Source organism: Pseudopodoces humilis, chromosome 2 (genome assembly GCF_049639895.1).
Source record: "Pseudopodoces humilis isolate 2021_Gansu_Grassland_sample_001 chromosome 2, ASM4963989v1, whole genome shotgun sequence".
Lineage (NCBI taxonomy): Eukaryota > Metazoa > Chordata > Aves > Passeriformes > Paridae > Pseudopodoces > Pseudopodoces humilis.
In genome coordinates, this window is record NC_142201.1 from 15,295,857 (window position 1) to 15,312,200 (window position 16,344).

Consider the following 16,344-nt stretch of genomic DNA (forward strand, 5'->3'; position numbering starts at 1 on the left):
TTAAAAAGGAAAGATTGTATTGTTCTGACACTACAGGCCTGGCTCTCCTCTTATTGCACAAAGTTTAGACTGGCATAACTATTTTGACTCCTACTGGCTCACCTTTGATTCACTTTACTGGTAGCAACAGAGGAATCAGGGTGTGTATTTTCTACACTTGACATTCACCAAGGTAAAGGCAGTTTTAGCTATGTTCTACAGGAGACTGGAACCCAAGATCTAGTATTTTGCTGAGACTGGTAGCTGAACTGGGTATGGGAATATCTGGATAATAAGACCTAAGGAGAAATCAAGTTGCATGGCAACCTTCTCCCTCAATATCCAAATATCAGATTTGTAACTTTAAATACATCCTGAAATATAATAAAAAGTGCAAGAGTAGTTTAAATTCTAATACAGTGTTTATCTTATTAGTTCATAGATTGCTAGAGATGTAAAATACACATATGCATAAAAGCTTATACCATGATCTGCAGTGCCATGCTATGCTTAAGTGTTGAAGCTTTGCATTTCACTTGCAATTCATGCTGTGTTTCTTTGGTTTTCACCCCTGCTATTAAGTGGAAGAGCACCTGCTTTCGCTTGTAGTCATGGGGCACTTCATCTCTTTAGAAGAAACAAAAATTTGGTACTGGGGCTCTGTGCTCTTGATGCAGATGCAGAAATCCCATTAATATTACTAGGAAAGCTATGGACACAGGGGAGAACATACCACATTTAGATTACTGTACAGTTCTGCAGTCTCTTACATTTAGCCAATACTTCCAACAAAATAGCCCATAATAAAGCTTGGAATAAAATGCTGCCTTTTGTTCGTTACCAGTAATGCCTGTAATACTGGGCTCTCGTAGCCAAGCAAGACTCATACTGTTACAGTCACATTTATATCCACATTCAACTTCCTTTTATTAGAAGTATAATACTGCACTTTATATCACAAATGTATAAAAAATATGGCAGATAGTGTCATAACAATACTTTTCTTTTAAATGAGTATATTTAAAAAACAGACAGTTATTTTCCATTTATATATATATTTATATATAGAATAAAATACTCCTGATGCAATATATAAATGTTACTGTTAGTTTTTTATAGAAACTACTGTAGCTGTTGCACTGCTTCACAATGTTTCAAACAGCTCAAAATAACTTTACATTATAACATAAAAGATATGATTATAACAGTACGATATTAGGTCATCATAAATAAATATTACAAATCCTATCAAATATGGAAGTTTAAAAAACAAATTTAAGACATACAATTTAACTTTAAACCCTTAACAGGGATACACTTTTATCACATAAACCCCACTGTTTTAACTAGGCAGCAAAAAATGTAGTAAGGGCATAGGCCTAGACAATGTTTTCACCCTTATAAGTGCCAATACATACCAGAAGTCTCCCAGCTTTCAGACAGAGATGTGCACTAAGCTGGAATGTAAATGAGAGAAAATGACAGTGCATTTTTCTCCCTGACTGTCACACTCTGCCTGGCATCCAGTGACATTTCTGATGACTGGTAATTCATAGTTTCACTTTTGCACCTGTATAATCCCTGACTCTCTCGTGGTGCCGAACAGCATAGCTCCACACGTACATATTGCACACCTTTATAAAGCTGAAAATGCAGTCTTACCATCACCAGAACCACCACCGCTCCCCTATGCTGATCTCCACCCACACTGGTCTATTTGCTGCAGTGCAATTACAAGGCTGTCTCTTTGAGATCGTTCAGATTTGGCATTCGCGACCGGTTTGTTCGGCTGTAGGTGTGCCCGTTCTGTCCGCTCTTGGAAGGCAGCTGGTCGGAGTAGGGGGGCCCATCGCTCACGCTCCTGTTCACCGGGGACACGTGCCAGGTGGGCTCCAGCTGGCTCGGGATCTGCAGCGTTGGCCGGCTCTTCGGCTGGGGCTCCGGCCGCACGTTGCTGCTGCCGCTGCTGGAGCTTTGACTCATGGGATGAATTCGCACTTCAGGAAAAGAAGCTTTGGCTGGCTGGCTCGGTAAGGGCTGGAAGCGGGGCTCAGCAGTGACAGGATGGTTTGAGGAGAGGTGTAAGAGCTTCCGAAGAGATTTTAACGGCTGGCTCTGAAAGACACACGGGAAAGTTCCATCATATCAGATCTCCCATAAAAAAGCTGTCCTATCCTAAACTGAACATCTTTGAACTTTACAGGACTTCTTCACTTTTAGTTCATATTTTTTTGATATATTTCATCCCAAGCTGTGACTACACACCTGAGAAAGTGTCTTCTCATCACAGTCCAATCTATTAGCTACCTGAAAAGATGGAACCTTTTCTCCCTCAGAAAAAAATGTGTCCCATCAATTATTTTATCCTCGTTTCCTTTGAAAATGCAGGCATAGACAATTGCATTAGCTGTCCATCTGTCACTTCTGCTATTAACTTATGAACCTCAGCCACATTTTATGAGGAACAGATTTCAGAAATACAACTTCTTAGAAATGTTGTGAACATAAATTAGGGGTTAGAGTGAGTCTTGAGTAACCATCTGCACTAAAACAAGGTCTGGCAGAACTCAGAAGTTACATATTTTGTTTGCTGGCAGCTGGGTGATAGGCAGCTCTGATCTCCTGCAGCTTCTTTCACTGGTGAGCAAGTTGAAGGTCAGTGGTGATTCAGGGTTACTGAAAATGGGTATCAAGAGCCTGGGTGGTACGAAAGCAGTCTCATTAAATTCCACAGCTCACAGAGCAATTTGTTTCTTCAAACACTGCAGCTGCAACAAACCCTCTTTTCCAGTTTCCAATATGACAACAGTGGAGCATGGCACTGACACTCCCTCCCAAATACTGCCCACTGAGCTGGTTTTAGCACTGCAGAAAATGAAGTTGCACTAGTGCAGTGCAATGCTTTCAAAATGTAGCCTGATGAAACTGCAGTCTGTGCCAGCCACACTGTAACGTGGTCTCGATGCTTTGGTGTCCACATCAAGTATCGAACACTGCTGAGCAGCAGCCAACTCTCAGGATTCACCACTCCTTACAGAGCTGACTTGAGGGCTTTTGTACAGAACTGCATTGCTACCATAGACGTGCACTGAAACACTCCTTGCCTATAATACAAAAACACCACCAATACTTTGAAGGGCTCAAAGACTGACAAAGGATATTCAGTCTCTCTTTTCCTTGTCATTCATGTCCACATTTTAAAAAAAATTATGCAGGACTGCAGGTACATGATTTTTTACATCTAGTGAGCAAGGAATTAGGAAGCTGGGAAACAATGTCAAATGCAATTCTTCAATTCACCAGAGAAAAAGCTGTCAAGATACATCAGTAATATTAATATATAGGGAACTGATAATGCCACTTACATGAGGCTGGATTTCTGTCATCTTCTCAGGATGCCAATCCTTCTGCCTGCTGCTCTGGTGATTGGAAGAATGAATGGCTTTCTGTAATGCCAAGAGATCCTGACCTTCAGTGTTAGGCATCTGCAACAAAATATTAAACACTGGTCTCCTAATATTTTCTTAAGAATAGCTGTAAATATTTTCCCACAGTTAATTACAGAACACAAGTGAAGCCCGTTACTGCAGAAGAATTGCAGTGACCTCTCAAGAATTCTCCCCATAGTAAGAGCAAGTGGCTGTGGACATCATGCAGATTTGCTCTACCCTTAGCCCTTAAAACATTCACATGCTGTTAGTGTTATTTGCTGTAAGAAAGAGCAGTTAAACAAGGCCTCAAAAATAAAATTAAAACCAAAATATTGTTGAGCCTCATCTTCATTTAAAAAGCATTCCATACTGCAGTTAAGACCATGGATCAGTTCTATAAATTTGCTCTGGAGTGAAGCAGACCAAAATCCCTCTAAACTGATGTCTTGACTGACATCACAAATCCAAGAGCTTTCTTGATTCACACATTTCTTCTCCTCCACAAATATCCCAAACTAAAGCAAAAATTAAGAAACAGCTGAAACTTTATGGCAGAAAGATAATTTAAAACTTACATGTAGCTTTTTATCTCATTTCAAGAATTCTAAGTAAAAAGAGGACAGTAAAAATATAATCTATTTTTAATGCAAGCTGTCTTTTATCATGAACAATCAGGCCAAACAAAAATACAACAGACACATGAGCTAAAGTTCTTTCCACATAATCCATTGTTAGTATTTGATTTATTTAAGTTTATATATAAAGGAGTAGTTTGTATAAAATTATGTAATTACAATATAGTTATAAACCAAACCAGGTTAATTTTTTTCCTGAATGAAACATACTGACTCGGTTTAATTTTAAACATACACAATTTCACAACTATTTCCCTTCCCTAGCCTTCCTACTAAGGCTCATTCTCTCTGGAACTGTGTATGTTACATTTTCACTACATCAAACAGTAAAAAAAAAATTAGTTGGCACAATCTGTTTCAACAAAACTGCCAATTTTACTTAAATTTATTGAACTGGCCCAAGATACTTAACTGGCATGAAGAAGAAGTGATACCATGAAAATAAACCACATGCTGCTGTAGTCAGTAAAACAAATTTACTGGAACATTTTACAGTGTTACTGTACTTAAAAATTAATACCATTGGTAGAGTGACTACAGGAAGTTTTTTCAAAGAAGAACTATGCTTTAAATTATTCTTTGAATTAAAAAGAGGGAAGAGGGATTTCTTGATGCTTGGATTCTCGCCGTTGGTTGAGTCTGTCTGCAATATAAGACACAAAAACTAAATGCACAGTATTTCAATTCAAGAGATCTATCTGCCCCTTACTATGTTAACTCTTTTTTTTTGTTTTTGTAATTCGACAATATTACAATTTATAATTGTATATATATATATACAATATATATATTTTTTTCTTTTGGAAAATCTATATATCTATAATTTTCTTTTGGAAAATACAATAATGATTGAAAAAAACCTATGGTACAAATTCAAGGAACTCAATGCATAGAAATGCATGTAAAAAAATATCAGCACACCTATTCTTCAATGCATGTTCATTAGGAATACAGAATGTGTTTGCTTCAAAGGCTTTTGGAAATAACTAATAGCTGTGGTTGAATTTACTGAGCTTTGAATTAAATCCTGTAACCCTGGCAATCATTTTTATTTCTGATAATGACATAAAGCAGTATAATATTTCATATTTTTATATAAAGAAAATAAAGATACACTAACAATACTAGGAATTGGTTTCAGAATGAGCAGTTGATAGTTACTCCAGGGGAAATAAAAGCATTCTATTTTTAACTTGCAATAAGAGTGAAGGCTCTGAGATGAATTATTTCAGTTCTAACATAAATATACCATTAGCAACTTCATGTATAGATGCAAGTACATTGGCTGTTTTATTTTAATTTCTGGAGCACAACCAAAGAGCTTACCAGTGGCTTCATGAAGAACAAGCAGAACTAGAAAGTACTAAAATTATAAATGAGTCTATTGCAAACAACCATAGGACACATACACTGTGCCTTGCATTTTCCTGTCTATCAGAAGAAATCTTTATTATGCAATAGAATTATTATAGGACTAAATACAATGACAAGTGTACCACCAAAAGCAAGAGCTTTCAAACCGCTTTCTCAGCATCTAGATTCCATCCAAGTTAATGAAAATCAATAATTAGCATAGCTTATGTTTAAGAACTTTATGGTCAGAAGAATTTCCTGTTTCAAATTCAGTAAATTAAAAAGAAATGAAAGCATTGCTAAGAGAAATGCTCACCTGCAACTGTTTTTTCCAAAGCAGATAATTTCTTCAGACTCATAGCTTGAAATAAGTGCCAAAGTCTGCAAAACTCAGGCTCCTCTGAAGATAGTACCTACTGACACTGTTCACACCCCTCATGGGTACCAAATTTTTGGTGGCAGATGACATAAAACTGTGATTCTAACAATCCTCAACACCTTTTGCTAAATTACTAAAACACTTCAAATGATGAAAAGGAGAATGGATAAGAACAGCTCTGCAAAAACAATATTGCAAAGAATTCCCGTAACAGGCAGTAACAATTGCTATCCCATGAGGCACTGCACCTGGAGAACTCCAGGGAGAATGCTTCATGGGAACAACCTGCAGGAAGAAGCGTCAGGAACTGGGATCAATTCTGGGCTATTAGATATTTTGAGAATATCTAATATTGACATTACTAAGATGTCTTCAATTCAATTTCAGGTATCTTTTACGACTCCTGTGATGACGATCACCAGCAGAATGAGACTTGCCAAAGGATATCAGAAGGAAATCATAGCTAGCTATTATGTGCTTTCTTGCTCTGTGACAGTCCTCAGGTCTAGGTTGTTATTTCTTGCTGAAAGTCTGTGTATGAGTAAATAACTGGAATTTCATCCTTCTAGGACTCTTCATGAATTGCAGGTCTCAGAAAAAAAACTTGGGTAGTCACAAGTTTTCTATTAATACTTTTAATAGGAATTCATAGAAAACATTATATGTGTAGTTGAAGAGCTAATATTACAGTGATGTGAACAGCTTTTACAATTAATGCCAAATCTTGTGCTGAATTGAAGGCAGTAATTTTATTTTGTGCTGGAAGATCCTAGGTAGATGTCTTCAACTAACAGATGAAGAAGAACAAAGCAGTGTTTGAGCCAGACACTTGTACACACACCAGTGTTGCTATGTCTATGCTTAGATACTGTCCTGGTAATCAGCTGTAAATAGAAATGAATGGAGGTTTTCTGGCTCTGGTTTGATACAAAACTCAAGTTGATCTCAGCAAGTTTCCAGCTGAGGATGAAAGAGTTGTATCACTATATTATTTCACTAATTTATTCATCTTTCTGTGAGATACGAGCTCTAAGTACCAAACACAGTTTTTTGCCTTCTCTCTCTCTGTTCCTCTCTACCTCCCTTCTTAAGAGTGAGAAGAAACAGGAGTAAGGATTATATATACATCTGCCTTAGTTTCTGATCAGTGATGGTTTTGGTAGCTACAGATCAAGGAGCTTTTGACTCAGGTGTTTTGTAAAATGCCAGATTTTGAGAGGCAACACAATCCAGTATATATTTCCTTCACATGTGGAGGTAATTAATACACCATCTATCAGCTGAGATATTTGGAGTGTTGTCTGCTACCATGTCTGAATGGCTGGAACCAGAGTACAGCATAGCAATACTTTTTGCATTTTTTTTTAATCCCCTTGAAAATGCATCAATGGAACAAATAGCCTTAGGTGTGTTATCCTTACATGGACATCTTGGTATCAAACAGTCCCAGACCTATACTCTAAACATTTCATTCAGTTGTTTAATAAAAATAATCATATTTGAGCTGCACAGAGGTATAAGGGTGAACAAGTTCAGAAGGAGAGGTAGATGCCATTGCTGTAAATCTCACCCAGCAGGAAGGTGAAGTACATTTCTGAGTTCTAGTTAATATACATATGCACATGTTCCACACAGTGCAAAGAAATTTAAAAAAAAAATCATTCCTCTCTCCCAATTTTCAACAGGTAAGCCCAACACTCAGAGTTGTATCACCTCACTCCTTGACAGTAAGTGTTTTCATTAAGTCACTCTCCTTCGCCAGGAGTGAGCATGATTTACTCAATTCTGAGAATCTTCAAAACTATAACTGCATTTACACTTACAGGAACATTACTGTTTTAAATGTTTTACTGTTTCCAAAGCTGTCACTTAAGAATGAGATTATGTTTAGGTTGCTTCTGTTCTTAGGGAATATCTTTATTACAAAACTCTGTGAAATGTTAGTACACCACTACTTTCTGATAAAAGAAAGTCCTTTCTCCCTCCCAAAAGCTATATGAAAATGTAAAAACGTGAGAGACACCAAAGACTTATACTGAATAACAAAAGCCTCAATCCATTCCCTCAACAAAACATATAACAAAAATGGTTGAGACAGAGCATCCTTATTCCAGTCATGGAATGCAGCAAGAAGACAGAGGCTGTTACCAAGACACTTCCGTGAAAAAGACTGGAAAGAATTCTCATTTGTAACAACTTCATTTTCTCTATATGAGTGCCTGAAACTATTCAAGCTCTGGGGACACACAACAATGAATTTACTATTCTTGGAATGGTATCACCATATCCAGAAAAAGAATCTGTTGCAACATCATCTTAATATTTGCATCAAAACTGGCTTTTAAAGGGTCTGAATGTAAACAAAGGTGCACAGGACTAGTAAGTGAAGAAATATTTGAAAAGGAAGAACAATCAACCCTGAACAGGAGTAGAATTTGACTTTCATTTAGTGAAGAGAGAAAATAAAAGAACAATTGTATACATACACATAATCATAAATAATACAAATGTACTGTACTAATCTAGCATATAAAAATGGTATAATTCAAAATGAATAAAATAATTCTTCTATTAGAAATGCTGCATACTTACATTTTGAGATTTCTTCTTTTTCTTTTTTATTGCCCTGAAAAAACCTTGCTTTTCTTTCTCCTTGAGCTGTTCTGAATGACTGTTAAGGTTTTCAGGACTCTTCCTAAATATGAAATAAGGTATTGTAAGAGAAATTTTATTTTGGTATTACTTTGTAAATTCTGTGTAATACTGAGATCTGATGCCAAAGAATGCAAGTTATTGATTAAAGTAAAACGATACTTAATGTCTTAGCATTCATTGGTTCCAGGGTTACTACAGCAATACCAGATAGACTTATTACAAGGGATAGGAGGTACACAGTAAAATGTAAAATGTTTAGTTTACATTAGTTAAAGGGTAGAATGATTAGTTTAAACCAATGAATTGTTATTTAGGGAAAAGGAAAGCATGCATGTGTTCTTTTAAGCCAGAATTTAATACTCAAACCAAAATATCACACACAAGGTCTTTAAGAGAAATGAAAAGCATATCTGAGAAAACATACAAATGGTGATGAGCTATAAAAGCACAGGTCCAGTTTATCCACTGCTTGCCGGAGAACCAGGAGTTGCAAAGTTGGCCAGAGAGAACCACTTTCAATTGCACTTCCTGACCCTTGCTGACATGGTTCCAAATTTATCATCGGGGAAGCTGGGAATCTACTGTTGTCCATTTCAACTTAAAACCTTCAGTTAGTTTGTTGTGTGTGAGTGAGACAGTGCTGGCAAAAGGAGGTGTCCCAAAAGTGGAACAGGTGACTTGCCTGAAGACTGAATTTCTGCCTTTTAACTCTTAGCTTTTCCATCTGAAGCAACTACAGCTGATAAATAACATGTTACTTTCAATATACACAGTAAACCAGGTATGTAAAGTTCTTATATGGGATAAAAAGATGGTTTACAAAGACAGTGGTGAGACATAATTAAATGCAGTTCTAGTGCCCTTTAAAATAGCTTGAAAAGTGAAAATGGTGCAGTAAAGCCTCAAAGAAATAGTTTCAGAGATTTCAACCTCCTTAGTGTGTTTAAAAACACAGCCAAACCAGCCCAAATATTTGATTCCTTTGATCATGATACACAACTACTTATCGAGAAAGAAGTTACAGAATACTAGAAAAATCTTTAAACTAACAGGCAAAGACATAACAAAAACGAGGTGGATGATGAAGCCTAAGAAGTCGTATTAGAAATGAGGCACTGATTTTCACAATAACATCATTAACTATCAGAACAATCTCCTTAGCGAAGTAGATTTCCCATCTTTGACATTTCAAATCAGGACCTAATACTCATCTGGGAGAAACACAGCCAACAGGCCTGCCTCTGGGCCTGGATTCCAGAGGATGGACAACATTTAATAGCAACTAACATATAGAAAGACATACTGCGTCATTTAATAGTCCCTTTTCGTGCTTGAATTGCAGGAAAACAAAAAATAAATTATTCCTCTGTCTTGGTGGAAAACCTAAAGCAAAGCCACTGTTTTAAGGGCTCTGTATGACAAACAGGAGCTTTTCTTGGAGCGACTGCAATGTAGCAACATTTAACTGTCTAATATAGTTGTCACTGGCTTCTAATTCTGGCTTTAAATGCTATGCTATCAGCTGGTGATTCAGCTGCTACTACATGCCAGGCTGACTTGTTTTTCCCAAATAAATGTGAAAAACATAACTGGGGTATCCTCTGTATTGATAAAACCATCTTCTGGTAAGTGGTATTAGTTCCTCAATTTCTACACAAAACCATCTCAAGCTTGAAATATTACCTAAGTATAAGGCTCTAAGTATAAGGCTCTAAGTATAAATGCATGCAGTGTTTAAATCCTGTAATAAAGAGCAACTGTTCATTAAGAGAATGGTCTTAGCAAAAAGATTCATAGGCAGGAAGTATGGTAGAAATTTTCCTAATTTAGATTTTTGGGAACTTATATCTAGATGCGGAAAATACATGCAGATGCATGACAATACATATTTAATGTGGACATTAAAACACTACTACAGGGAAAAAACCTCTAGTGTAATGTAATTACTATATTTATAACACATATTTTAAATATACTGGATTGCTAAAGATTCCTGTTGCTGTCATGTCCCTGTATTTGGTACTACTGTAAGTAGTGTGACAGGTAATAAGGCATTCTTATACAAGTCACTTAAAGCACCAAGGAGAAAGTCAAAGAGTAAAGACTGCTCAGAGCTTTAGATTCAGTGAACTCAGGAGTCTGTCTGACTTAACACAGACAGAACACCTGCTGAATTATTCACTAAATGATTTTTAATTGATTTGTTAGAAAAGTTGGAGGAAAGCATACACCCCAAGTATCCTCCTTGTACTCAGAAAGTCATTTAAAAGGGGCTAAGAATCTTCTGAGCATTTCCCCAGAGGAGCTCCTGTGCATTCACATCTGCAGGCATATCCCAAACCACAGCCCCAGTGCAAACTAGCAACCCGATGATTCTTGTCCACTGAGGAACCAGTGTCACATCATCAGCGAGACCCCCAGGAGGTTACTTTACACTATCCTTTAAAATTTTTCAACGTTTTGCTATGGTTTTTCTATTACAAAGTCTATTCCAAAATGGAGATGCTATATTTTAAAAGGTGAAGGTAATCTTCAGAGTGAAGCTTGGAACAATTTTTGCAATACTCTTAGACAGAGATTCACTCAAGCATGATTCTTTTCTTTGGCCCAGTGAACCTGGATGAGAAAACTGCTCTCCACAGCAGTTGAGCAGAGAGGAGAGAAATGGAATTCTGCACCATGATTTCCTCTTTATGGCTACAGTGACCAGAGAGAATTGGAAAATAAGGGGCTGAGAACTGCTCATTTTCAACTGCTGCTTACCCAAAAGCCAGTGGTTTTTTACTGAATGGTTCATGTCATTAACTCCTATGACTCATATTGCAGTACAGTTGTCTGAAAAAGCACTGACCTTGAAAAGCAACTGCTTCAAAACACATGCTCATTATGTGAAGAGAGTGAACATATATAGCATTATAGCAGGAAGCTTCAACACCAGGATTTTGTACTGAGTAAAAATAGAGCAGAACATTTTGATCGATGATGAAACATTGGGATATTTTAGGCATCCCAAAAGATGATTTTCAGATAATGGACAGTACAGGAGAAAATTAGGATTATCAAAAAAATCTGTATGGTAGAGTCACACAACACTAAACTCTTACAACATACTGCAAATATCTTGGTATTTTGCATAAAGCTTCAGCTCATTAAAGCAAACAGTTTCACCAGAATCTTTATGTGCTGTTTGTTTTAGTAGCAAATAAGAGTAGCCCTAGAGAAGAGCCCCCACTCAGAGAGCTCATTCTCAAGCAGAAACCAAAAGCAAGATGTGCTGTGCTTTGTTATTTTATCTTTGTGCAGCTTTTGCATGCTTAGGATGTGTAATGTAGAACACATTGGTTATTCTGGTCTGAAACACGTGGAAAAGGCATAAGTACAAACAGAAATTCTGTGATTGTCACTCTTATTTATTGCCTCTAGTAGGAAAGGTATCCAGCTTCATGCAGGTGCAATGAGGTGTAGCAGCAAACATGCATGTGGCAAGCAAGCTGATGTGCTTTCACATTAACTGAAAAGAAAAAATAGGAAGTGTGTTGCATTCATATTGCCATAGAGAGATTCGTATTGCAGACAGCTCTTTTTGGGAGGCAATTCCTCATGATTGTTTTAGTTCTTTTTCAGCAATCCTAATCTCATCAGGCAGCCTGGCTTGGAAACCCTCATGTACTATTCCCTTTACTGATCCAATCACAATTACATGAGTAAGGTTTTTGTCTAATGAAGGAGTGACTGAAATAGCTGAACTTTTCTTTGGAAGATAAATGTCAAACACTAATTCTCCACGTTAGCTTTTAGTTTTACTCAAAGTAAGACCCTTAAGGGGTAGTTACACAGTTACCATTCAGCAAAAACAAGAAAATGTCAGAAACCAATGAAACAGTTCAAATAGATAGTTCAATACAGGAATCTCAATCCCATAAACTGAAGCCCACAGTAAAACTTCATGGTCTAGAAGTCTGGCATTGAAAGCTTAAAAATCAAAAGATCAAATCTGAACTCTGTTTGGAGCTGCAATGTTTTACTTTTGATGTGGAAAAGGAGGATTTATTAATTGGAATAAACCCCAGATCTATTGTCTCATATACAGAATACCATTCAGAATTTGCAATTTCTTGATTTTTTTTTTACAAATTCCATTAAAGAATTGGGAAGTATTTATAATGTTGCAACAGTCATGCTGCACACACGGCCAAATATGTTCTAAACTAACTTGCTCAGATGCTAGCAACCTTTTACTTTCAGGAATAGTGTGACTATTATGTTACACTGATACTGACATGGCAATATAGAAGTCAGTCATGTCCTGTTTACAAAATAATGTATTGTTCTGGAACCTTGAAACTTTATTGTGGATAAAGTTTTAAGCCTTTTACTCTTTTAAGAGTGAGATTTCATTTTTGTCCTTTTCTTGAATGACAGAGATTTTGTGTGTGTTTATATATACTATATACATATAAAAACAGTAATATTAGATGTATAGTTCCTCTTTTTTATTATTTTTGCAGAAATGTATGACATATGCTAGAGAAGATATGACAAGCTGCTTGTCATAGTATGATTATGTTTGTACGGACATAAAAGGTCTAAACAAAAATGCTTTCCAGAAGCCCCCAAATATCTTGTAAGCAGTCAATGCAAACACTTCCAGTATGATGTAAGATACACTACTGCATGTTGCAATTGATTCTAAAGAGGTATTTAGAACTATGACAGTGGTAAAGATAACTTGGGCCAATGTTCTGGCACACTGGCAGAATACAATTAAGTATCTTGCCTATACCTACTGATTGTGCCCAGCTCAGAACAAAACTTGTATGAGCAAAAGAGAATAAAACATCTGTTCTTGTATCAATGAGAAAAAAATTGAGCAAGTTCAAGGTCACTTACAGGAAATTAAACTCTAGCAAAGAAAAGATTTTCTAGAAGGATAAAAAAAAAAATTGCCTTTTTTCAAATCAAGTTGTTTAGAAGTTCAGAAATGATCTAGTAATTTAAGAGTAAAATCTAATGACAAAAGTCAAGTTTATAACATCTTTATTTTAAAAGGCAGGACAGGGGGACAGAGCGAAAAAATGCACACAAAGACAAGGGAACATCTGTGACAATTCAGTCTAGCAAACATTCACAGAATCTTTGACAGAAGAAGGGCAACACAGAGCAATAGTATGAGAAGCAATATTTTACAGTAGTGGCAAGTCCAGGTGGAATACATGTCACTCATAATTCAAGATGAATTGTCATGTACCAGTTAGGTATGTCAGTCAAACATCAAATATTTACTTCATCATAAAATTGATGTAAGCAGAATCATATTCCATTAGAGCTTTCAACATTTTCATAAGCATTTACACAATTTCTATACAGAAAATTAAGTAGAGGAACACAGACTCTTCACCACTCAGGAATCTGATTAAGCTGCATTTATGGCACAGAACAATTTCGCAACAACATTAGACCATTGCCAGGACAACTTGAACAGAGTTAGCATGTAGAGCTGGGCAGGAAACATTTTGGGAAAAATAGGGAATAGGAAAAGAAAAGAGAAAGATAAGCATATGCCAAAATAGCAGTAACTTGGGTGTTTCAGGTACTGCTATTTCTTCCATTTCATAACAAGAAATGCTTATTCTTCTATGGGTTCTTCTCTCAAAGGAGCTGTTCCACTTTGTGAAAATACTGGAGTAATTTGGAGCAAGGACTTAAATCTGACTGTCTCAAAGTTAATGAAGAGCCTTTTTCACAAGGTCATATTCAGCACCTCTGTGGTCATTTCACTGTTTTAACAAGATGAAACAGCTTCAAGAGCATGTATTGAGGGAACCAGACAATGTCCTCCAGAATAACCTCTAACTTCTGGTTTAGGGCATTCACTTGTTAGATCTAAGATCTTGGTTCAAGCCTCTGGTTTAAATAACAAAGACCCTGCACTCAAGTTCCTCACATTCTACAAAATAATGCTGCCTCCAAAATATTTGTTATTTTGAGAGTATCTCTGGTTCTGACTGGCAATTGCATCCTGGAGCTGAAGAATCTTCACAATAAAAGGTTAATGGGTATCAGCCAGTTCTTTTGATTTCAGTAATTTGGCATTATAAATAAAAAAAACACTTCATAAAAAAATTCCCAACCAGCTCTAATAACATACGCTATTTTTTTAGGTCAGTGTTAAAATAACATTACATGTTTCTTTGCAGTCAAGACAATATATGGCTGAATGATATATAAAGCAAAACAAGATTCCAGTTGTCTTATGTTTTGTGCAAGATAGAAAGATCCAGATATGAAGCACAATGTAAAATGGTAAAAGGGTTCAACAGTAGGAATAAATACCTTCTTTAGCCACATAAGTCACAACAAAAGTACCACCTTTTTTACATAAATGACCGGTTTCCTCAGCTAACTTCCAGAAAATGGACGTAGGTGGAGCTACTGAAGGACAGGAAGCAGACTAGTGAATCAGAGCAGGTGAGAAGTGTTCTGGAGTAAACATCTTCTATTACTGACACAGGTATCTGAAATACCAACTGTCCACCACCCACCACCCCCCTTTCTCTTTAAAGCACATAATTCACTGGTTATTTGTGTGAAAATACATTAGATCAACAAACCACTGAAACAGTTTAGATAGCATGACTTTATGGCTCTTTCAGAAAGAAGTGTTTCAGAGAGTGGTACAAAGCATAGTTGAACCACGCAAATGTATGCAGACCATTCCTCCCACCAATCCTGTGAAGCTCCATCTGCTTATTTTTATTCAATACACTTTATTGTGATTTAACGAAGTATAAGATTAAGAGTATTTTAGAGCCAAACAGCTCTCAGAGAAACAAAATTAAGCTAAGTCCTGCAAAGCTATGTATATGCTGTCATTTTAGTAGCATAATTAAGGTGCTCTATGTTATATAATGGAGCCATGTGATGCTTTTAATCTTTTAAAATCAATATACACCATTAAGATGTTGCTTAGTCCATTTTCCCATAGAATGTATTAGTTTCCTTCTGCGTGTAAACAAAGAGAGCAGCGGTCCCCATTGTAGAGTGAAAATATTTTTCATTAATATAGTATTACTTTATACATGGAAGCATGCATTTTGATATTTTCTCCACTTGTCTAATAATTCATGCTTCTGGAATCCACAAATTTCTATACATACTACACACACAAGCACTTTGTACTATCTTTAACTAAAGACTAATAGCAGGAAAAAAATTGTGAAGTACTGGAATAAAGTATATAAACTTTAATGCATTCATGTTATGGGTGCAATGAAGGATTTCTTGCTGCTCAAAAGGGGACAGAAAACATGCCATGCTATGCCAGTACAGCTGGAGGAAGCAACTAAGCACATGGTCAATTGCAAATCTCGAGAAAATCGTGAGGTTTTTTCCCCTCCTGTTAAAAACATGTTTTTTTCCTGCCATTCTCTACAGGTGTGTGCAAATTACGACTCACCAGGTATCAAAGGTGGTTTGTCTCTTGGGGTGGTTTGTCACCGTGGTGCTGTCTGCTGGTAACACCGAGGCTCTGTTTGACACATTGTTTTCTATGTAGGTACTCTCTGGACGTGGAGATGGAACTGAACAGAGAAACAGCAAACAATGTACGCAGAGCTCTGCCAAAAATCCCAGCTCCCATTTCTCTGCTTCCTATCTGCCTCTTACAGTAACAAGAGAGCAAAGACACGCTTTCATCCTGTGTGTGATTGAAAAAAACCCTGACTTTTGTGGTCCTTGCACGATATTACTGGTTGTAAAATGAGACCATCATCAGAACTTGGGTAAATCATTATTAGATTTGAGAACATTTCTATTTGTAGGGAGCTCTAAGCGTGTTTGATATTTAAAAACAGGGAAGAGATTAAGAGGTTGGAATACTGTTACTAAAGACATGAAATACAGTAGTTTACAC

At 36.6% G+C, this 16,344-nt stretch overlaps 1 protein-coding gene across 3 annotated transcripts in view; it reads right to left on the reverse strand.

Moving 5' to 3' along the window:
• Positions 1 to 975: 975 nt before the first annotated feature.
• The window catches only part of CDKL5 (cyclin dependent kinase like 5), a 123,779-nt gene continuing 108,410 nt past the window's right edge, over positions 976 to 16,344 (reverse strand). For 2 of the 3 annotated variants that reach the window (XM_088051985.1, XM_088051986.1), the window contains exons 14-18: positions 15,889 to 16,012; positions 8,370 to 8,472; positions 4,566 to 4,688; positions 3,345 to 3,464; positions 976 to 2,094 (exon numbers count right to left, since the gene is read on the reverse strand). In XM_088051985.1, coding sequence (XP_087908111.1) covers positions 1,711 to 2,094; positions 3,345 to 3,464; positions 4,566 to 4,688; positions 8,370 to 8,472; positions 15,889 to 16,012 — 854 coding nt within the window. In that variant the 3' untranslated portion in view covers positions 976 to 1,710. The remainder of the gene's footprint in view (positions 2,095 to 3,344; positions 3,465 to 4,565; positions 4,689 to 8,369; positions 8,473 to 15,888; positions 16,013 to 16,344) is intronic. The other variant, XM_088051987.1, reaches the window with a different exon arrangement.